Source organism: Cibotium barometz, chromosome 25 (assembly GCF_041138505.1).
Source record: "Cibotium barometz isolate CiBa-2024 chromosome 25, ASM4113850v1, whole genome shotgun sequence".
NCBI lineage: Eukaryota > Viridiplantae > Streptophyta > Polypodiopsida > Cyatheales > Cibotiaceae > Cibotium > Cibotium barometz.
Genome location: NC_141070.1, coordinates 39,411,652 through 39,435,144, shown reverse-complemented (window position 1 = coordinate 39,435,144; position 23,493 = coordinate 39,411,652). Strand labels below are relative to the sequence as shown.

The 23,493-nt window shown below is 45.1% G+C and overlaps 1 protein-coding gene across 1 annotated transcript in view; it reads left to right on the top strand.

The window, feature by feature from the left end:
• The first annotated feature begins 4,567 nt into the window (after positions 1 to 4,567).
• The window catches only part of LOC147624555 (alpha/beta-Hydrolases superfamily protein), a 48,533-nt gene continuing 29,607 nt past the window's right edge, over positions 4,568 to 23,493 (top strand). Inside the window, exon 1 of the mRNA XM_086819570.1 lies at positions 4,568 to 5,122. Within this exon, the coding sequence (XP_086675696.1) occupies positions 4,607 to 5,122 (516 nt within the window). The 5' untranslated portion in view covers positions 4,568 to 4,606. The remainder of the gene's footprint in view (positions 5,123 to 23,493) is intronic.

The following is a 23,493-nucleotide window of genomic DNA, read 5'->3' as shown; positions in this document are numbered from 1 at the left end:
TACATGATGCACATGTAGATTTTGTGTGCATGTTACAGAAAGCCTTGTATGGCTTGAAGCAGGAACCCAGAGCATGGTCAAACTAAATCGGGGAAGGCTTGAAGCAGGAACCCAGAGCATGGTCAAACTAAATCGGGGAGTATCTTATCACCATTAGATTTCAGATATCCAATGTAGATTTTTCACTTTATGTGAAAAAGATAAATAGAGAGATCAAAGGTAAGAATAGTGCTATGCATAGTCTAGTACATCTTTATGGGCCAAGTCTACACTGTGGATAGTGGCACCGACTATGATCGTGCACCTACCCAGGCATGTCATGGCTACCTCGTGTAGACATGCCTATATAAATACATGGTCAGCCCCTTCTCCACACAGTTCATGTGAGTAATCACAGTTCATGAGTAATCACGACGATGAGTTTTCTCCCTAGCTTCTACCAGCATACATCCTCTATCTTAGCTGTTCCAAATCAACCATTAAATCTCCTTTCATAGGAGCACACCCATGTGGGGATTTTCCATCTATTATATCACATTAGTAATACACGACGATGAGTTTTCTCCCTAGCTTCTACCAGCATACATCCTCCATCTTAGCTGTTCCAGATCAACCATTAAATCTCCTTTCATAGGAGCACACCCATGTGGGGATTTTCCATCTATTATATCACATTAGTAATACAATGTTCTTCTCTATATTTGTTATTGTGCAATTTAAGTTTTAAAGTTTTGTGCTGTGAAAGATCCTATTTCTTATGAGTGTTCTCCTATATACACTACATGTTGTATTCTCTTACAACAAGAACAACATAACAATGTAGTTATACTTGTAGTATCACCACTCGTGAAATAATATTACACCGCTCATGAAATAAAGCCACATTTAAGATAAAATATTTGAAGACAAAGGGTTGTTTGTGAGGGTAGCCATCAAGTTCCTTCATTGTTTACACCTTCAAACCGTCATTCCATTGTGGGTGTGCCACAAGCTTCCCTCTTAGTATCGTTGCAAAGTCACCAAATACATACAAAAGTTAAATGTTGAAGATATTAACTTTTGGTGTCATAAGGTAGATATAAATATTATCGATTGATGGTAGGCCATGGTAGGCTCCTAAATCTAGTTATACAAGTATGTTCAACGTAACCTACCATCATTGTGAAAACGATCAACAACCTTTCAAGATCTTGACCTAAATTAATTTCTCAAAGTTTAATGGGTATTTTTTTTTGCATTTTTTTTGGCATACACATCATTTCTACCAGCACTTAGATAAAATAACAATGTTCTAATAAAAAAACTTATACTTACACATTAGGAAAACAAGCATGGATGCACATACATTCTTGATAAGGCTTTGAAAGGATAAGTTAAAACTATGGCTTGGGATGGAATGCTCATTAACCTTTCTATATTTTGGATCATAATGTTTGTATTATAATGGTATACAATACATCCTAACACACAGGTGCAGAGTAGATGTTTGAGTATCCATTTCCACTATCAAATCCCTAATGATAGAAGTGCCAAAACAACAATCTTGAAAGTTTAACACAAGTAATCTTAACATGAAGTTTAGGGGTGACAAGTTCACCATCATATAATGACCCAATAAAAAATCATTATGCCTATGCATTTCTATTTAGTGTCAACATGAAAGTTTAATGGTGACTTGTGTGCTTCATCTTTCTTATGTTGAGCCAAAATGTGTAGAAAGAGCTCATTTTAATAGCTAACAAAATACCATTAGAGATTTTAAGCTTCTCAATCTCATAATTCCTTTTGTAAAGTGTTTGCAGTGTGATGATGATAAGTCTTCAATGAGCTAAAAAAAGAGATCATGGTAAATCCAAATTATTTATGTCATAAAATTGATATATATATATCAAAGAGTACTTTATTTCCAAACCAGGATACATGTTCACAATGATCACTTCCCAAAGTTGTTTATAAGGTTTACAAGGACAAGCTTATCTATGTATTGTTAAATTTGGGTAGGAGTGTTGGGGAAACATAGCAACACTCCTACCCCTAAAAGGAAAGGATTATTCACCCATGTTTCCCTAACACTCCTACCCAAGGATTATTCACACATGTTTCCCTAACACTCCTACCCAAGGCACCATTTAGGCTAGTTGAACAAAGGAACACTCCTACCCCTAAAAGGAACACTCCTACCCCTAAAAGGAAAGGATTATTCACACATGTTTCCCCAACACTCCTACCCAAGGCACCATTTAGGCTAGTTGAACCCCTAAAAGGAAAGCATTATTCACACATGCATGGCATGAACAAAGACTTGAGACTATATCCAATTAGGTCCTTGCATGTACAATAAGGATTTATACTAACTTAAATGTTTTAGAATCATCAAAATGAAGATTGAATACATCTCCTCAAATAAATGGCAATTGTTATGATAATTATTACTATCTATTTGGTTAATTAATTGATAATTTAAGAATTACAATGTACTTTGTAAATAGTCTATTGAGTGCAGGAGCTAGAAATGGAAAGGATTTGAAGAGAGTTGGACTACAAGTTGGACTACTTCATCATCAAAGTCTCCAAGTTGAAATTAGATAACACATTTCTTGTGCTACTTAAGGGGGGCCAAATGGGGTTAGCTTGCCTCAATTAATCCCACATGGTGAGGGAGCTATGTGGATGGGCTTGTAATGGTCAAAGGGCCAAAGGGTCTCTATCACTTCCCATGAGACCATGATTTTTAGCTAGGAAGATTGGTTGATGGGCGATCCTCCGTGTCAACAACACCAAGGTTTCATGTGGGAACTTGCTAGTATATTATTAGGGGATGACACCAACATGATGTTATTGCTTGGGTATTAAGGTTCTTGACCTAGGGCATATGAGTTTTTATATATATTAATAGTAGATATTTATATATATGTGCTGAAAAAGTCAAGTACACTTTTAAGTCATATACATGTGAAATTTCCTCACTATAGTCCTTTATTTTTCACACTTGACTTCATTTAAGAGTTTACAAAGCAAAGACCATCTCTCCTCTTCCAACAGAAAACTAGACTGCTCTTGAGAAATCTAATAGCCCAACATAATGCAAGCCTCCATCATTGCCGAGTCAGTGGTGCAACCTCTTGGGGATTGTTTTTCCAATCTGTCCCCTTTCTTGGCCAAATTTTTACTGTGGGCCTGGTTCCCACTAGGTTCTCTATGAATGCACAAAAGTATAACCGATTTATTTTTCTTTGAGGTACCATCTTCTGGTTCTGGGCCCAAATCTAGGTAATCTGCATTTCCAGCCTTCACAAAATCTCTCCTGCAAAATATAAACCAAGGGTTAGGAACCCCCAATATGTTTGAGCCCCCTCCCCCCCCAAGAGTAAGGCATAAATCAGGTAATGGTCCTTTAAAGATTCAGTAGGAGTTGATCCAATCCATCTCCTCTCAACTTATTCAAATTACATATAGACCAACACATGCAAACACATTTATGCATTACATCTGTCACATCAATACCAACAAGGGAAACCTTCTAAAAAATTATAGCATTCCTAGTGCTCCAGACTTCCCATAAGCAACATGCTCTGATTATGTTAAACAGTAACCCTGCATTTTCATCATTAAATGTCCATTTACCAAGAATCCAATCCCCCTAGTAACCCTAAATTCCCAAACATTACTCAACCCATTTTGCAATCCTGCCCCAGGCTCCTCTGATGATTGGGCACTCCCAAAAAGCATGTTTACCATCCTCCAATGTAGACCTGCACTTGGGACAGCTTCCAATAGAAATATTTTTTTGAAGCAATTTAGGTCGAATAGGAAGGGCCCACATGCCAATCCTCCATAAAAACACTTGAAATCTCCTTGGGATCTGACTCTCCCACAATAGCTTTCATCTCTTCTTCCAAACATTTGAACTCCATCTCACTCTCCAAATCTTGTTGCATTATTCAACATTGCCTTCCCCTCTTCTCATCCAGAGTAAAGATCTTTGGTTTTGCCATTTACTAGCTTAACTCCATTGATCCAAGCCCAATCCTTAATCTAGGAGGTCTCATCTACAGCAGTGGGGCACCACCCACTTTGAATATGATCAAGCACATGGATCAACAGATCTCTCTCTCTACCAGAAAGATGAGCTCCCAAGTTAGTTGGTCCAAGTCTTTCCACCCAACCACAATCCAGTCCCCAACAGTCATTCAGACACCTTAGCCCTTTATTGTTCACCTTCTTTGCAGAGGTAACATCAAGTAAACCCAAGGGGGGGTTGAATTTATGTGTCCACCACCAGATCACCAGCTTGAGCATAGAGTTTCTAGTCATTCTGCACCCCCCATCCCAAGTCATCAAGCTTAGGCTGTCTTTCCATCTTTTACATAGCATCTTGCAGAATGCAGAGTTTGTTAATTTGAGAGGGGCCAAAAAAAAACAATTTATCTTTCCAGCCCAAATCTAGCCATCTACCTTTAGCATACACCCCTGATGATTCAACTAATTCCCTTTACCATTATGGACAAGACCTCTAGTGCTGGCTGGTAAGTCAAATTGTTGACACAATTATAAGCCTTAAAGGGAGCCCTTGAGTTCTCACCCTCTTTACTGTGACTCACATCATATGAGTGTCACCCTCACCAACCGCCCGATGACGGAACTGCGGCACCACCTGAGTTTACGGTACTCTGGCCATGGCGAACTTGCAACCGCTTGCAGAGGCAAGACTCGCTCTTCTCACAGCCAAAGCTTTGCAGCAGTTCGAAGGCTGAACTCCTTGGGGAAGAGCGTTTCAATCCAAGCAGAACGGTTCGCTATTTCGAGCAGGGGGCTTCTGCACCATGGAAGGTCACTTTTCGTCCTCCTGCCGAAAGCCGGTGTTGCAGAACGAGGCATCTCTGAACCCTTGTTTGAACTTCGCGAGAGGCAGTCCCGCTCTTTCCACGAGCTTCCCTCCGGTTTGAAAATGGAGGTCATACAGCAGGCTGCAAACCCCAACCCTCACTCGAAGAGTTCTGGCAGGCCCCCCATTGTTTTCCTGCACGGCAGCTACCATGCAGCTTGGTGCTGGGCTGTTCACTGGCTCCCCTTCTTTGCAAGCCAGGGTTACAACTGCTTCGCCCTTAGTCTCCTTGGGCAGGTAGCTCTTCAACCTCTCTTCTATTTGGATAACAAGCTACCATGTCAAAATTACTAAGCTTGTTCATGGTGCAAATGTTAATAGATGGCCTAATGGAGTGAAGATCAGAGAGAAAACATTTACTGCTGATAGGGTAAAAGGCCCTGGAGAGCATGGTCTCCTCTTGCAAAGGAGACAGCTTTGCTGTAGAAGACGTGTGCTCAAGGCTTCTTCATGAAGTCCTTTCAGGGCTCTCCATCTGGTACGAGGCCTCTGATGTTCAGCTTACCCAGAAGGGCTCTTCTCTGCATAGAAGGATCAATAATACCCAGGCCGCCTCTATGGCGAGGCTGAATGATGGCTCTCCAAGCCACCTTGGCCCGTGCTGGTCTGCCATCGCTGCCTGCCCAAAGAAAGTTGCAGATCAACCGCTGTACGTTATGCCCTGAAAAAGGCCCAGCAGGAGGTGATGTACCACATGGTAGTGAGGAGGACCTGGTTCGCTACCACTGCTCTACTGATGAGAGTGATTGGTTGTGCTCTAGTATAGAAGCTTCTTCCGAATGCTCAGCAAAAGGGACCCCTACCAGCCTAATGTTCAAAAGCAGGAAGACCTAGGTGTGACGAGTTGGGATTCAGCACCTGTTCAACTAATGTGAACAATAGCTTTGTTCAGAAGTTGTAGAAGGTGGAGGCCTGAGATTGATAGGTCTTGTTTTGTGCCTTAAGGACATAGCTAGGGTGGCTTTATTGATGAGGCTAGGCTTATATTTCTTTGGCTCAGTGTAAATTGATTAATGAGTGCTGTTATTAGCTGTTGTTTTTATTATCGACTCCAAGCTTTTATAAGTGAGTGAATTGTGTGACTACCAGCCCAAATGGCCACCCAAAAGGCTCTAAAAGAATCTTTTTTTTTTCCTGGTCGGTTTGTGCTGGCTGACTGCGGCCTTTTTTTGGTTGTCCAACACTATTTAAGCGTGCAGCCGCCTGGACCAACATTATCATAATCAACACGTCAACCAAGGTGATCATCGCATTTTGATCAACATCAACCAATTGACACACGATCTACAGCCAGCGCTAAAACACCTGCTCAGCACACATAGCAGCAGCCCGACAGTCATCTTCATCATTCGGCTGAACCAACACAACATATTAACCTACAAGCTGCAGCGGCCTGCTCTCGGTAAATCAATGCATCCAGCAGCTGCGGTGCTGCCTGTCAGAATATGCAGCGGAGATGATGACCAAATCTGGGAACACAACAGCAAAAACGTAGGCAGAAAAACAGCACAAGAGAGAGAGAGATGTAGGCGTGTAACTCTGCTCTATATACACAAGAAGATCCCGAGAAATGATACAAATAAGGTATGGGGGCTGGGGTCCTATATATACATCCCATAGAGGGCAATCGGCCAGCAGAAAGAGTGCCCACGACTGATGAAAAGGTCCCACGACTGCATAAATGCAGTCGGCCAGCACATGAATGCCCACGACTGATGAAATCCAGTCGGCCAGCAGCCCAGTAGCCCACGACTGATGAACATACAGTCGGCCAGCACTGGAGTGCTCCCGGCATCCTCTGGCAACCCTCCCAAGCCTCAGAAAAATGGGAATAAATAGGGGAAAAATACGGGGAGTGAGGAAAAATGATAAAACACCTCATAAGGGCGGGCACACCCACAACAAAGGCCCTGGTGTATAAATCTAGACAGGAGATGACTTCTAACACCCCCTCTCAGCTCCTGGCTGTGTAACCAACCATTGGGAGCTGGGGTGCCGCCTGAGCAAATCCTGAGAGAGCGACTTCGTGAAGAGGTCCACCGTACTGTCCTCCGTCGAACAGAACTCTAGCAAGATGTCATCAGCAACGATCTGTTCACGAACAAAGTGCCTCTGGATGACCATGGGTTCCTCCAGCGGAAGCCCAAACCTGCAATGTAACCTCCTTCTGCTCCATAAAACTGCTCCTGGGCCATAAGTAGATCCCCCCGTGTCCGAATCTCCTCCCCAAACCGAGTCACTCCAACCGTGGAGTCGGACTCCATCCAACAATCCCCCTCCTGTGTACAAGAGTCCATGATCCTTCGCATGCTGCAGAAACCACAGGAAACGCAATCCTGCCTCCCAAAGAGACATCTGCAACCATGAGCTCAACCGCCTCATCAGGAAGCTCCCGTCCAATCTGGTGTCCATCAACCAGATCAATGAACCATACAGCTTCTGAGTCAAAGAGACATCACACTGCTCACAAGGATCAATGCCTTTTACGGTGCACAAACAAGTCCTGGAAACCTGATGAAACCTGTCAACCACCCCCTTTGAATCCGGAACCACAAAGCCTGGAGAAACCACCTCCTTCTGCAAGTAAGCACCTGCTACCTGCCTGGCTTTCCGAAAGGTCCCCGTGGAAAGAACATCCTCAACTACTGGAAGTTCTGTCCCGAACACGACGAGACATCAGAGCATAAGTGACCTGTTCAGCTTCCTCTGACTGACGAACACAAGAACTACCAACATCGGTACTGGAAAGTTCCTGCCAATTGCTGCCATCTACTGGTAAGCTATCCACCATCTGGTCTCGGAAAGCCTGTACCTGCAACGTATCCACACTTGAGTAGCCATTACCAGACTGCCACTCATCACAAACCTGAGGACCTGGGAGAGAGAGTGCTGAAAGCCTGTAAACTCCATTCTCCACTCCACCTTCCCAAACCACTTGGCCTGTTGCTTTGTCCCGGAGAGCAACAAAATGCTCATCAAACTCCACCCGTACGCCAGTCTTGCAAACCTGATGCACTGACAACAGATGAAAACCAAGTGCCGGAACATACAACACCTGGGAGGAATGCTTCCCCCCTCTGCCACATCGGGAACTATCTCCATCCTGCCCTCACTGTGAACTGGGATAGTGGACGTATCCCCAGTAAGAATATGACTAGAAAGCCTACAGAGATCCTGTAAACCGGAACGGGAAGGAGTCATGTGCCTGGAAGCACCACTATCGAGAATCTACTCCCGAGCAACGGAGAGTCCTCCAATCTCCTCCCTGCCTGAAGAAAATGAAGCATCGGTGTCCACCTCCTCCAGGTGCACAAAAGCGGGAGTCTTCATTATTTCCGCTAAGGAATCTTCACCCTTCTCGGTCTTCCGCTTGGGACATTGCCTCCAGTAGTGGCCTTTCTCGCCACAATCATTACAGGTCCTCTCTGCCTTCAGTTTCTCGCGGTCAGCGTCGGACTTCTTCTTAGAAGACTTCTTCGATGAAGCCTTCCCTTTGCCCGAGTTACGGCCTTTCGACCGTTGGCCAGTTAAGGCCTCCGAACCTCCACCCTGAGGAGGGTTCGTGAATTGTCCTCCTGGTCCAGGACCATGGGCACAAGCTCCTCCCACGTGATGGTGCTGAGCCTGCCACTGGTAATCAAAGACGAGTAAAATGCGGAGTACGAAGAGGGCAAATGTGACAGCAACGTGATGGCCATGTCCTCTGACGATATCTCCTTCCCAGCCTGAAGAACTTCCTGCTGAAGAGCCTGCAGCTTGTTAATATGCTCCCGCATCGTCGACGACTTTGCAGGGCTCATAACCCGCATCTGTACTTCCAAGGAAATCCTCTTCATGGGCGATACCCTGTTGTAAAGTGAGGCCAAATGCTGCCATATACCTCTGGCCAGCGTCATGTGCTTTACACGATTGATTACCTGTGGTGTGCAGTTGAGGAAAATAAACGAACGGACCCTGGCGTTGACACGATCCCACATCTGTGTCTGGGCCTCTCGGTCCTTCCGGATTGACGGTAACTCCCCTTCCTCTACTTCCGGCCGTGGAACACCAACAACGATGAAATCGGCGAGGTCGTAAGACTCTAGAACAGATTCCATCATCACCTTCCATATGCCGTAGTTGCTCCCGTCCAACTGACGGTCCACCGGGAACGTGGGGAGTGTCGGGATCTTCACATGTCTCTCGGCCATCTCAAACAGATCTGCCATAGCGGGGATGTACTCTGAAAAGGGTGGGTGGGTGGGAACAAAGAAGGAATAAAACCTGCAAGTGGCTGTCCAGCAAATCAGCCCGCCTTCCTCTTGCCTCTCCTCTTCTCGATCAGCCCAAAACAGTCCACCAATCAGCCACAAAAACAGTCCCCCTCTTGCTCACACAAGTCCCAAAACCTATCTAGAGCCTAGGCTCTGATACCATGTCAGAATACGCAGCGGAGATGATGACCAAATCTTGGAACACAAGAGCAAAAACGCAGGCAGAAAAACAGCACAAGAGAGAGAGAGAGATGTAGGCGTGTAACTCTGCTCTATATACACAAGAAGATCCCGAGAAATGATACAAATAAGGTATGGGGGCTGGGGTCCTATATATACATCCCATAGAGGGCAGTCGGCCAGCAGAAAGAGTGCCCACGACTGATGAAAAGGTCCCACGACTGCATAAATGCAGTCGGCCAACACATGAATGCCCACGACTGATGAAATCTAGTCGGCCAGCAGCCCAGTAGCCCACGACTGATGAACATACAGTCGGCCAGCACTGGAGTGCTCCTGGCATCCTCTGGCAATCCTCCCAAGCCTCAGAAAAATGGGAATAAATAGGGGAAAAATACGGGGAGTGAGGAAAAATGATAAAACACCTCATAAGGGCGGGCACACCCACAACAAAGGCCCTGATGTATAAATCTAGACAGGAGATGACTTCTAACACTGCCCACATTGAGCTTCAATGCAGATCATCTCTGAGCATTCAGTTGCAGCGCTCCTTTATCATCCACACCAACCAGCCGTTGGCTCTACACACTGCAGCTGTCCGGCTGTACCTCATCAACACAAACATCTTCATCATTGGCTCTACCACTGCAGCGTTTCTGCTCCCTCTGTATTCAGCAGCACACTTGTGTCTACTGCAGTCTTGTGTTTGCAGCCTCTACATCTTCATGGAGTGCCACCGTTGTCCGGTGACTCTGAGTAGTAGACCAGCAAGGAAGCAAAGACGAAGTCAAAGCAAGAGGCTCGGTCGGTGACGAAGGCTCGCATCGGTCACATCAGAGTGCCTCTTGTACTGGATTACTTCACCATTATACATACAAAAAATTCATGGAAATACTTTTCCATTTATTACCTGGGATTTGCAAAGGATGCAACAACCCAGCCTGTCTAAAGCGTTCAGTTTTATTTGCCTGACAAATTTGACACTTGAGAACATAATCTTCTACATACCCTTTCATCTTTGGCCAATAAAAAGTGTTTTTCACTAACGATAGTGTCCTGTGTATCCCAGGGTGTCCAGGAGAAGGGGCGTCGTGACACTCCTTAAGAATCTTGGGCCTAACATCTGGGATCTGTGATACATAAATTTTGTCATTACGGAATAGTAAACCATTCCGAATCATCCACTGGCCTCTTACAGCCTGAATGGTAGACTGCTCAGTCATTGAGTCTTGGTCAATTAATGAGCATCCGTCTTGGATCTTGTGCCAAAATGGACCAAAATAACTATCAGTCTTGCAAAGCTCTCTCAATAACTGAAATAAGTCAGTAGAAATCTCGGTGAACGACAAAGTATTCACCTCTCTAATTTGACTAAGCACATCTACAACACTATTCATGGACCCTTTTCGATAACGGATCTTAAAATCAAAATCTTGCATTAATTCAGTCCAACGAGTTTTCCTTCCTCTCAAATCATCCGCATCACACACATACTTGATTGAATGATGATCAGTCAATACCACAAACTTGGAGCCATATAAATAATGTCTCCAAACCTTGAGAGCATGAATCACAGCATAAAGCTCCTTCTCAAGGGTTGGCCAACGAGATTGAGTGTCGTCTAGCTTGTTACTTTCAAAAGCAACCGGTCTACCATCTTGAAATAGAGCAGTCCCGATGGCATAGTCACTGGCATCAGTTTCAAGAACATAAGGCTGACTAGGATAGGGTAATGCTAAGATAGATGCTTCCTTGGTCATCGGTAGTGTGAGCTGAGAGTACTCCCGCATAGATTTCCGAAGAAAAACAACAAAACCGAGAAAAGAACGAAGTTGTTTCACTGTTCGCGATATAGGCCAGTCCAGAACCTTCTGAACTCGGTCATAGTCAATGCTGAATCCATCTCTAGTGATCTTGTGTCCCAAGTAAATGATGTTTGTCATAAAAAACTCACATTTACTTAACTTAGCATATAGTTGATTCTGTCTTAAAATAGATAAGACAATCGTGAGGTGTCTAACATGATCCTCAAGAGTACGACTATATATCAAAATATCATCCAGGAACACCACCACAAATTTTCCCAAATGTTCACGAAAAAGATCGTTCATCATTTGTTGAAAGTGGCTGGAGCATTGGTTAACCCAAAAGGTAATACGAGAAACTCGTAATGGCCATATCTAGTCCGAAAGGCGGTTCTTTCGATATGCCTTTCATGAATACGTATTTGGTGATAGCCAGTACGTAAATCTATCTTTGTGAAATATTTCGCTCCTGCTAATCGGTCAATCAGGTCATCTGATCTAGGGAGAGGATAACGGTTCTTAATTGTCAGCTTGTTCAATCTCTTGTAATCTATACACATTCTCCAGGTGTTGTCCTTCTTTCTCCTAAGCAACACAGGTGCACCCCAAGGTGATTTACTTGGACGGATCTAGCCCATCCTCAAATAATCTTCGAGTTCTTTAGCCAACTCATCTTCCTCAGCTTGGCTCATCCTGTAAGGTGGAATACTGACAGGATGGGCACTAGGGATCAAGTCAATACGATGATCTACCGCCCTTTCAGGTGGTAAACCCGATGGCAGTTCCTTAGGAAATACATCTTGAAACGAATCAAGTATCTTCTGTAATTCTTTGCTTTCAAACACACTTAATTCATTGACATCCATGCAAGGGATGAGAAAGGAAGAAAGTGGAATCAATACACAATGGAAAGCGGTATACAAAGAAGAATCCATTATATTTCCAAAATCAACTTTATTTACAAGAGGTCCCTGAGAGGGATGAATACAATCACCTAAAATACTATACTGGATGTCCCTATGCTGAAAAGAAAAAATATGACCAGACCAATCTATCTGGACTTGAAAAGTCTTAAACCACTCAATCCCTAATAACAAGTCTACTTTTTCTAGGTGCATAACATAGCATTCCAGAGTATCTTTGTAGTCCTGAATCTGGATTGGAAGCATCTCCACCTTTCGATCCCATACTTGCCTTCGCGCAGGTAGACGTATCTCATAGGTATGATCGCTGGGTGCCGTATCAAGACTCAATTTCTGCACAAGTTTGTAGTTAACAAAGTTGTGTGAGCTGCCAGGGTCTAGATGAATGTGAATTTTATGGCCATTCACTTCTCCATAAACTCGGAGAAGATCATGCAAGCCAAATACTTTAGAGTTGAACAGACAATCAGAACATGTACTAGGGTGAGAAAGTACAGTAACTAACGTACCTGTCAAAGACAACTGGTTAGCTGCCTTCTTTGGCTTGGGTCCTGCGTTGGTCTTTGCACCCTTTTGCTTTGGACACTCGTTACGCATGTGTCCTTTTTCTTCGCAGATAAAACAACGTCCTTCCTTCTTGAGCTTTAAAGCCCTAAGGAGTCGTTTCTTCTTCGCTGGTGTCGAACTTGAATGCTTCAAAGGTTGGTCCGAAGACTTTCCTTCAGTCGTGTTAGCCATAGGTGTAGAGAACTTTCTTTTATGCTTGTTCCCCTGCTCGGTAACGGGTTTCGACTTGGAAGAGACCATTGTATCATCATAGATACGAGCTGAATGAATGGCTTCGTCCAATGTTTTGCATTTGTTATTTTTAACTTGTAAACGATATGAGTCTGGTAAACCAGCTACGAAGAACCCCAAAAGAGTAGTGGGATCCATCTTTGTAGCTTTCATCTGCAAGTCCCTAAACTTCTGGAGGTAGACCTCATAAGTGAGGTGCTGCGAGGTCATGGTCAAAGCTGTAAACCGGGCAACAACATCATAATCATCCTCTTTCTTGAGGAATTTCTTCTTGAAGACGTCTTTGAATTGTGCCCAAGTTGTTGGCTTAGGGTTGAGTTCCTTCCACCAAAGCAAAGCTTTGCCAGAGAGGAAACCTGCTGCTAACTGGATCTTTTTTCCATCATCATATGGATGAAACTGAAAATGGACCTGCCACTTATGTAGCCAATGTCAGAATGCACAGCGGAGATTGGTGGCTGTCCAGCAAATCAGCCCGCCGTCCTCTTGCTTCTCCTTTTCCCGAACAATCCCAAACAGTCCACCAATCAGCAACACAACAGTCCCCCTCTTGCTCACACAAATCTCAAGAACTATCTAGAGCCTAGGCTCTGATACCATGTCAGAATGTGCAGCGGAGATGATGACTAGATCTGGGAACACGAGCAAAACGCAGTGCAGAAAATCACAGCACAAGAGAGAGAGATAGAGGCGTGTAACTCTGCTCTATATACACAAGAAGATCCCGAGAAATGATACAAAAAATGACAAGGGGCTGGGGGCCTATTTATATGGCCCCCTTGGCCTGCTGTAGGCAGCCGACTGGACACAAGAAACCTCCACGACTGAAAAATCACAGTCAGCCGGGTCGGCCAGCATGAGAGAAGTCCCACGACTCATGCAGTGCAGTCGGCCACTTCCAGAATCTCCACAGATGCAGTCAGCCAGGTTCAAGGTCCTCCTGCCACTACAAGACTGCCTCCCATGCCACAGAAAATAAATAGGGAAAAAATGGAGAAAAATACGGAGAGTAGGGAAAAATGAGAAAACACCTCATAAGGGCGGGCACACCCGCAACAAAGGCCCTGGTGTATAAAAATAGACCGGAGATGACTTCTAAAACACCCTCTCAGCTCCTGGCTGTGAAACCAACCACAGGGAGCTAGGGTGCCGCCTGAGCAAATCTTGAGAAAGCGACTTCGTGAAGAGGTCCACCGTATTATCCTCCGTCGAACAGAACTCTAGCAAGATGTCAACAGCAACGATCTGTTCACGAACAAAGTGCCTCTAGATGACCATGGGTTCCTCCAGTGGAAGCCCAAACCTGCAATGCAACCTTTGCATCCTCACCACCTCACAAGCAGCATCACAAACAACTCAGTACTCTGCCTTTGTACTCGACAAGGCAAAAGATGACTGTCTCTTACTGCTCCGTAAAATTGCTCCTGGGCCTGAAGTAGATCTCCTCGTGTCCAGATCTCCTCTCCAAACTGAGTCACTCCAACCGTGGAGTCGGACTCCATCCAACAATCCCCTTCCTGTGTAAAAGAGTCCATGATCCTTCGCATGCCGCAGAAACCACAGGAAACGCAATCCTGCCTCCCAAAGAGTCATCCGCAACCATGAGCTCAACTGCCTCATCAGGGAGCTCCCGTCCAATCTAGTGTCCATTAACCAGAACCATTCTGCTTTTGAGTCAAAGAGGCATCACACTGCTCACAAGGATCAACACCTGTTACGGTGCAGAAGCAAATCCTGGAAACCTGATGAAGACCACGCAAGGCCTTCTGAAACTTGTCAACCACCCCCTCTGAATCCGGAACCACGAAGCCTGGAGAATGCACCTCCTTCTGCAAGTAATCAACTGCCACCTGCCTGGCTTTCCAAAAGGTCCCCGTGGAAAGAACATCCTCATCTACAGGAGTTTCTTTGTCCCGAATACTACGAGACATCAAAGCAAAAGTTACCTGTTCAGTTTCCTCTGACTGACGAACACAAGAACTACCAACATCAGTACTGGAGAGTTCCTGCCAACTGCTGCCATCTACTAGCAAGCTATCCACCATCTGGTCCCGGAAAGCCTGCACCTGCAACGTATCCACACTTAAGTGGCCATTACCAGACTACCACTCATCACAAACCTGAGGACCTGGGAGAGAGTGTGCTGAAAGCTTGTAAACTCCATTCTCCACTCCGCCTTCCCAAACCACTTGGCCTGTTGCTTTGTCCCGGAGAGCAACAAAATGCTCATCAAACTCCACCCGTACGCCAGTCTTGCAAACCTGATGCATTGACAACAGATGAAAACCAAGTGACGGAACATACAACACCTGGGAGGAATGCTTCCCCCCTCTGCCATCGGAAACTATCGCCATCATGCCCTCATTGTGAATTGGGATAGTGGATGTATCCCCAGTAAGAATGTGACCAGAAAACCTGCAAAGATCCTGTAAACCAGAACGGGAAGGAGTCATGTGCCTGGAAGCACCACTATCTAGAATCCACTCCTGAGTATCCGTTGCGGAGAGTCCTCTAATCTCCTCCCTGCCTGAAGAAAATGAAACATCGGTGTCCACCACCTACAGGTGCACAAAAGCCGGAGTCTTCATGATTGCTGCTGAGGAATCTTCACCCTTCTCGGTCTTCCGCTTGGGACACTGCCTCCAATAGTGGCCTTTCTCGCTACAATCATTACAGGTCCTCTCTGCCTTTAGTTTCTCGGGATCAGTAATGGACTTCTTCTCAGAAGACTTCTCCGACAAAGCCTTCCCTTTGCCCGTGTTAGGGCCTTTCGACCGTTGGCCAGTTAAGGCCTTCGAACCTCCACCCTGAGGAGGGTTCGTGAATCGTTCTTCTTGGTCCAAGACCATGGGCACAAGCTCCTCCCACGTGATGGTGTTGAGCCTGCCACTGGTAATCAAAGACGAGTAAAATGCTGAGTACTGAGAGGGCAAGTGCGACAGCAACGTTATGGCCATGTCCTCTGATGATATCTCCTTCCCAGCTTGAAGAACTTCCTGTTGAAGAGCATGCAGCTTGTTAATATGCTCCCGCATCGTCCGCCGACTTTGCAGGGCTCATAACCCGCATCTGTACTTCCAAGAAAATCCTCTTCATGGGCGATACCCTGTTGTAAAGAGAGGCCAAATGCTGCCATATACCTCTGGCCAGCGTCATATGCGTTACATGATTGATTACCTGCGGTGTGCAGTTGAGAAAGATAAACGAATGGACCCTGGCGTTGACACGATCCCACATCTGTGTCTGAGCCTCCCGGTCCTTTCGGATCGATGGTAACTCCCCTTCCTCTACTTCCGGCCGTGGAACCCCAACAACGACGAAATCGGCGAGGTCGTAAGACTCCAGAACAAATTCCATGATAACCTTCCATATGCTGTAGTTGCTCCCGTCCAACTGACGGTCCACCGGGAACGTGGGGAGTGTCGGGATCTTCACATGCCTCTCGGCCATCTCAAACAGATGTGCCATTGCGGGGATGTACTCTGAAAAGGGTGGGTGGGTGAGAACAAAGAAGAACTAACACTTGCAAGTGGCTGTCCAGCAAATCAGCCCGCCGTCCTCTTGCTTCTCCTTTTCCCGAACAGTCCCAAACAGTCCACCAATCAGCAACACAACAGTCCCCCTCTTGCTCACACAAATCCCAAGAACTATCTAGAGCCTAGGCTCTGATACCATGGCAGAATGTGCAGCGGAGATGATGACCAGATCTCGGAACACGAGCAAAACGCAGTGCAGAAAATCACAGCACAAGAGAGAGAGATAGAGGTGTGTAACTCTGCTCTATATACACAAGAAGATCCCGAGAAATGATACAAAAAATGACAAGGGGCTGGGGGCCTATTTATATGGCCCCCCATCAGCAGTCGGCCTGCTGTAGGGCAACCGACTGGACACAAGAAACCTCCACGGTTGAAAAATCATAGTCGGCCAGCACAGCAGAGTGGGTCGGCCAGCATCAAAGAAGTCCGAGGACTCATGCAGTGTAGTCGGCCACTTCCAGAATCTCCACAGATGCAGTCGGCCAGGTTCAAGGTCCTCCTGCCACTACTAGACTGCCTCCCATGCCACAGAAAAATAGGGAAAAAATGGGGAAAAATACGGAGAGTGGGGAAAAATGAGAAAACACCTCATAAGGGCGGGCACACCCACAACAAAGGCCCGGGTGTATAAAAATAGACAGGAGATGACTTCTAACAGCCAAGTGTCCACGATCTCCTTGGTACGTTGCTTTTGCTCGCCCCCGAACGGTTCCGGAGTAATATTGGGGCCTAAAGCAGAGGCCAAGGTATCCATACCCGAAAGAGTAGAGAGGGTAGTGGTCAATAGAGAGATGGAGTTTTGCAAGGCTTGCATCTGGGCGGCGATTTGTGCCTGACGTTCCAAAGAAGAATCTTCGAGAGCTACTTTGAACTCTTGGAAATGTGATTTTGACACATAATTGTCAAAAAGATCGGCATCGGTATCTTCCGTAGCCGGCAAGCCGTCGCGTTCTACAAGGGGCTCCAACTCCGATTCTTGGGTCGACATCGTGAAGAGGGCAAGTGGAGAGAAAATTCGATCTTCGCACAATAAAAGTGCAAGGGAACTTGAGAGCTTGAGAGCTTGTAAACTTGAGAGATGTGTGGCAAGAAGCCCACTTAAGGGGTTTATATAACTATCCCCAAAAGCTACTTGAGTTTTTGCTTTTGTGTTATATATATATATATATATATATATATATATATATAAATATATAAATATAAATATATATATATATATATATATGTAGATACATATATATATATACATACACATGTATATACATATATATATATACATACATATATGTATATACATATATATATATATATATACACATATATACATATATATACATATATACATATATACATATATATACATATATATGTATATATGTATATATGTACATATGTACATATATGTCATGTGCACAGTGTGTATCTACCGTGTGCTATACGCATGCAAGACTAGTTTCGAGGCTTGGGGAAGCTTGGAACTAGGCAGGCTGATTGACGAGCTGAGTTAGGGATATACTAACGGGCGGGCACCCAAGTATGGACGGGCGGGCGGGCAGGCGGACGGCCAAGTGTGGACGTCCGATGACCGGCCAAGAGCCTATAAAAGGGTGGCCAAGATTAGTTATTGTATTATAGAGAGTCTCGCGAGTTTGTGAGAGCTCTATGGTCTTGGAGCCTGGATCTAGTGCAGACGTGCACCTGCTTTATGCAGCCGAGGCCTGCAGCAATCTCGAGGCCCGCGAGGGCAGCTTCGTGGCGGTATGGGACGTCACGAGGAGGAGATCGGTCGGTACGTCATCCTAGTTAGCTCAGCTCGTGGCTCGGTGGGGACAGCCAAGACTGTGGGCTTGCCCACGGCTGACATGGTTGGGAGGTGAGTCAGGCCTGCACCCCCTTGCTTGTTTGTTTGTTCGTTTGTTTGCAGGATTCGAGTTTCGAATCAAGATCGATCACGAGGGAAGATCCGTGGGGATTTGACAGTGGTATCAGAGCATACCTCGTGAACGAGCAGTCGGTAGGTAGAGAAGAAGAGGTCGAAGAACGGTATGTGTTAAAAAAACTTGCTGTTTTTTCTGTGCATACTGCAGTTTTCAGATTAGTATGTGTTTTTTCTTCATCAAAGAACCCCATGTTGATGGGAGATGGTAGGTTTAGATGGGTTGAATGCTTTTGCAAAGAAGAGGAAAGATGTTGTGCAGTCGCATGACCTGCAGGGAGAGAAACAAAAAAAAGAGAGAGCGAAAAAGCAAGTTTGCTTTTCGTGGACAAGGAGAGAGAGAGCACGTGTGTGTGTCGTTTGTACTGCCGGCTGAGTACTGATGTATTGGGCGTAAGCGTAGGCGTTGGGCTACCAGCAGATATAGGCCAGGCCAGGCGGCCTAGGCCTGCGTAGCCAGGCGGCCAGGCCTGCCAAGCCAGGCAGCGCCTAGGCCAGGCCTACGCAGCCTAGCGCAGGCGGCCCAGGCCACGTATAGCAGGTTGGCGCCCAGGCAGACCAGCGCTCACGCCAGGCAGTCGGCGCCCAGACCACGCACAGCAGGCGGGCGCCCAGGCATTCGTGGCAGGCGCAGGTTGGCGCAAGGAAGTAGGCGACGTCAGCATCAGCACACGCCGGCGGGTATTTCCAGGAGAAGGAAAAAAAAAAAAAAACAACAAGGAAAGCACGTTTCTTTTTTAGCTTTCAGTTTTTTTTTGGAGTTTAAAATTTTTAAGGTTTAAAAGTCCTCTCCTCTCTAAGGTTTCCAAGGTGTTTTTTCTTTTTTAAGAAAAGAGAATATATATATATATATATATATATATATATTCAAGGAAAAAAAAAACACAAAAGCTAAGCATAGCTTTTCGAGATTTTTTTTGGCTTTTGGGAAACCTTTATAAACCCCGTCACGTGGGCTTCTTGCCACACATCTCTCGAGTTCTCAAGTTCTCAAGTTTTCAAGCTCTCAAGCTCTCAAGTTCGCTCGCACTTTTGTTATGCAAAGACTAAATTTTCTCTCCACGTACCCTCTTCACGATGTCGACTCAAGAATCAGAGTTGGAGCCCCTCGTGGAACGCGAAGGCTTGTCGGCTATACGGACGGAACCGATGCCGATCTTTTTGACGATTTTGTGTCAAAAACAGATTTCCAAGCGTTCAAAGTAGCTCTTGAAGCTTCTTCGGCGGAACGTCAGGCACAAATCGCAGCCCAGATGCAGGCTTTGCAGAACTCCATCGCTCTATTGACCACTACCCTCTCTACTTTCTCGGGAATGGATACCTTGGCTTCAGCTTTAGGCCCCAATATTACTTCGGAACCGTTCGGGGGCGAGCAAAAGCAGCGAACCAAGGAGATCGTGGACACGTGGCTACATAAGTGGCAAGTTCACTTTCAGTTTCATCCATATGATGATGGAAAGAAGATCCAATTAGCGGCAGGTTTCCTGTCTGGCAAAGCTTTGCTTTGGTGGAAGGAACTCAACCCTAAGCCAACGACTTGGGCACAATTTGAAGACGTTTTCAAGAAAGAATTCCTCAAGAAAGAGGATGATTATGATGTTGTTGCCCGGTTTTCAGCTTTGACCATGACCTCGCAGCACCTCACTTATGAGGTCTACCTCCAGAAGTTTCGTGACTTGCAGATGAAAGCTACAAAGATGGATCCCACTACTCTTTTGGGGTTTTTCGTAGCTGGTTTATCCGACTCGTAACGATTACAGATTAAAAATAACAAATGTAAAACTTTGGACGAGGCCATTCATTCAGCTCGTATCTATGATGATACGATGGTCTCTTCCAAGTCGAAACCCGTTACCGAGCAGGGGAACAAGTCTTGATACGACTCTTAGCGACCATACCTATGAGGTACGTCTACCTGCAGGCAGACAAGTTTGGGATCGCAAGGTGGAGATGCTTCCAATCCAGATTCAGGACTACAAAGATACTCTGGAATGCTATGTTATGCATCTGGAAAATGTAGACTTGTTATTAGGGATTGAGTGGTTTAAGACTCTTGACGTCCAGATAGATTGGTCTAGTCATATTTTTTCTTTTCAGCATAGGGACACCAAGTATAGTATTTTAGGTGATTGTATTCATTCCTCTCAGGGACCTCTTGTAAATACTATTGATTTTGGAAATATAATGGATTCTTCTTTGTATACCGCTTTCCATTGTGTCTTGATTCCACTTTCTTCTTTTCTCATCCCTTCCTTGGATGTGAATGAATTAAGTGTGTTTGAAAGCAAAGAATTACAGAAGATACTTGATTCGTTTCAAGATGTATTTCCAAAGGAATTGCCATCGGGTTTACCACCTGAACGGGCAGTAGATCATCGTATTGACTTGATCCCTGGTGCTCATCCTGTCAGTATTCCACCTTATAGGATGAGCCAAGCTGAGGAAGATGAGTTGGCTAAACAACTCGCAGATTATTTGAGGATGGGCCAGATCCGTCCAAGTAAATCACCTTGGGGTGCACCTGTGTTGCTTAGGAGAAAGAAGGACAATACTTGGAGAATGTGTATAGATTACAAGAGATTGAACAAGCTGACTATTAAGAACCGTTATCCTCTCCCTAGATCAGATGACTTGATTGACCGGTTAGCAGGAGTGAAATATTTCACGAAGATAGATTTACGTACTGGCTATCACCAGATACGTATTCATGAAAGGCATGTCGAAAGAACCGCCTTTCGGACTAGGTATGGCCATTACGAGTTTCTCATATTACCTTTTGGGTTAACCAATGCTCCAGCCACTTTCCAGCAAATGATGAACGATCTTTTTTGTGAACATTTGGGGAAATTTGTGGTGGTGTTCCTGGATGATATTTTGATATATAGCCGTACTCTTGAGGATCATGTCAGACACCTCACGATTGTCTTATCTATTTTGAGACAGAATCGACTATATGCTAAGTTGAGTAAATGTGAGTTCTTTATGACCGACATCATTTACTTGGGACACAAGATCACTAGAGATGGATTGAGCATTGACTATGACCGAGTTCAGAAGGTTTTGGACTGGCCTATACCGTGAACAGTGAAACAACTTCGTTCTTTTCTCGGTTTTGTTGTATTTGAGAGGAAGGAAAGCTCGTTGGGCAGAGTTAATGCAAGATTTTGATTTTGAGATCCGTTATCGGAAAGGGCCCATGAATAGTATTGCAGATGCGCTTAGTCGGATTAGAGAGGTGAATTCTTTGTCATTCACCGAGATTTCTACTGACTTATTTCAGTCATTGAGAGGGCTTTGTAGGACTGATAGTTATTTTGGTCCATTTTGGCAGAAGATCCAGGACGGGAGCTCATTGATTGACCAAGACTCGGTGACTGAGTAGTCTACTATTCAGGCTGCAGGAGGCCAGTGGATGATTCGGAATGGTTTACTATTCCGTAATGACAAAATTTGTGTGCCACAGATCCCGGACATTAGGTCCAAGATTCAGAGGGAGTGTCACGACTCCCCTTCTGCTGGACACCCTGGGGTACACAGGACACTATCATTAGTGAAACACACTTTTTATTGGCCGAAGATGAAAGGGTATGTAGAAGATTATGTTCTCAAGTGTCAGATTTGTCAGGCAAATAAAGCTGAACGCTTTAGACAGGCTGGGTTGTTGCATCCTTTGCAAATCCCAGGTAATAAATGTGAAAGTATTTCCATGGATTTTATTACCGGATTGCCAAGAACACATCAAGGCCACGATTCTATTTGGGTTGTGGTAGATCGCTTTACAAAAATGGCTAGATTTTTACCAACCCGGAAGACTATTACAGCTACGCAATTAGCTCGGCAGTTTATCGAGCAATTGTTTAGATTGTACGGGTTACCGCAAGACATAGTCAGTGATAGGGACTCTAAGTTTACGAGTGACTTTTGGAAACTTGTTTTTGAGAAGTTGGAAACAACTTTGAATTTGAGTTCCTCTGATCATCCTCAATCTGATGGCCAGACTGAAAGAGTGAATCAGATTTTGGAGGATATGCTTCGAGCATATGTATCCAAAAGACAGAGTTCATGGGAGGATTATCTTCCTATGTTAGAATTTGCATATAACAGTACTAAGCATACGAGTACAGGGTTTAGTCCTTTCATGCTTATGTATGGTTTTCAACCTAGATCACCTGTTACAGTAGGATTCTCAGGACTTCAGCATGATGCAGCACGTAATTTTTTGCAAGATATGCAGGAAATGTTACAAGTTGCAAAGGAATCTATTAGAAGTGCCCAAGATCGAGATAGGTTTTATTCTAATAGACATCGTTCACCTAGAGAGTTCTCTGAAGGAACGATGGTGTATTTGCGAGTTCCGAAAGATTTCGAGACTTTACGGACAGGTCGATCTCCGAAATTATCCCCTAGATACTGTGGACCATTTCGTGTTACGCGACGGATTGGTTCAGTTGCATATGAATTGGATTTGCCTTCTCATGTGAAAGTTCATCCTGTATTTCATGTCAGTAGACTTAAGGAAGTACTGGGTGGAGCAGATCAGTTAGTTACTCCTCAAGAAATTATAAATATCGAGGACATGACATTTGTTCCGCACGAACCTGAAAAGATTCTTGGCTTTCGTGAAAGAAGATTGCGTCATACGCTTATCACGGAATACAAGATCAAGTGGAAGGATCGTGTTGAGGAGGACGCTACATGGGAGACATTGACTTCTCTTTAGAGAGATTACCCTGGCTTTTTAGTGAGCTCAGGAGTGAGCTCTTAGAGGAAGGGGAGTATGTCATGTGCACAGTGTGTATCTACCGTGTGCTATACGCATGCAAGACTAGTTTCGAGGCTTGGGGAAGCTTGGAACTAGGCAGGCTGATTGACGAGCTGAGTTAGGGATATACTAACGGGCGGGCACCCAAGTATGGACGGGCGGGCGGCCAAGTGTGGACGCCCGATGACCGGCCAAGAGCCTATAAAAGGGTGGCCAAGGTTAGTTATTGTATTATAGAGAGTCTCGCGAGTTTGTGAGAGCTCTATGGTCTTGGAGCCTGGATCTAGTGCAGACGTGCACCTGTTTTATGCAGCCGAGGCCGGCAGCAATCTTGAGGCCCGTGAGGGCAGCTTCGTGGCAGTATGGGACGTCGCGAGGAGGAGATTGGTCGGTACGTCATCCTAGTTAGCTC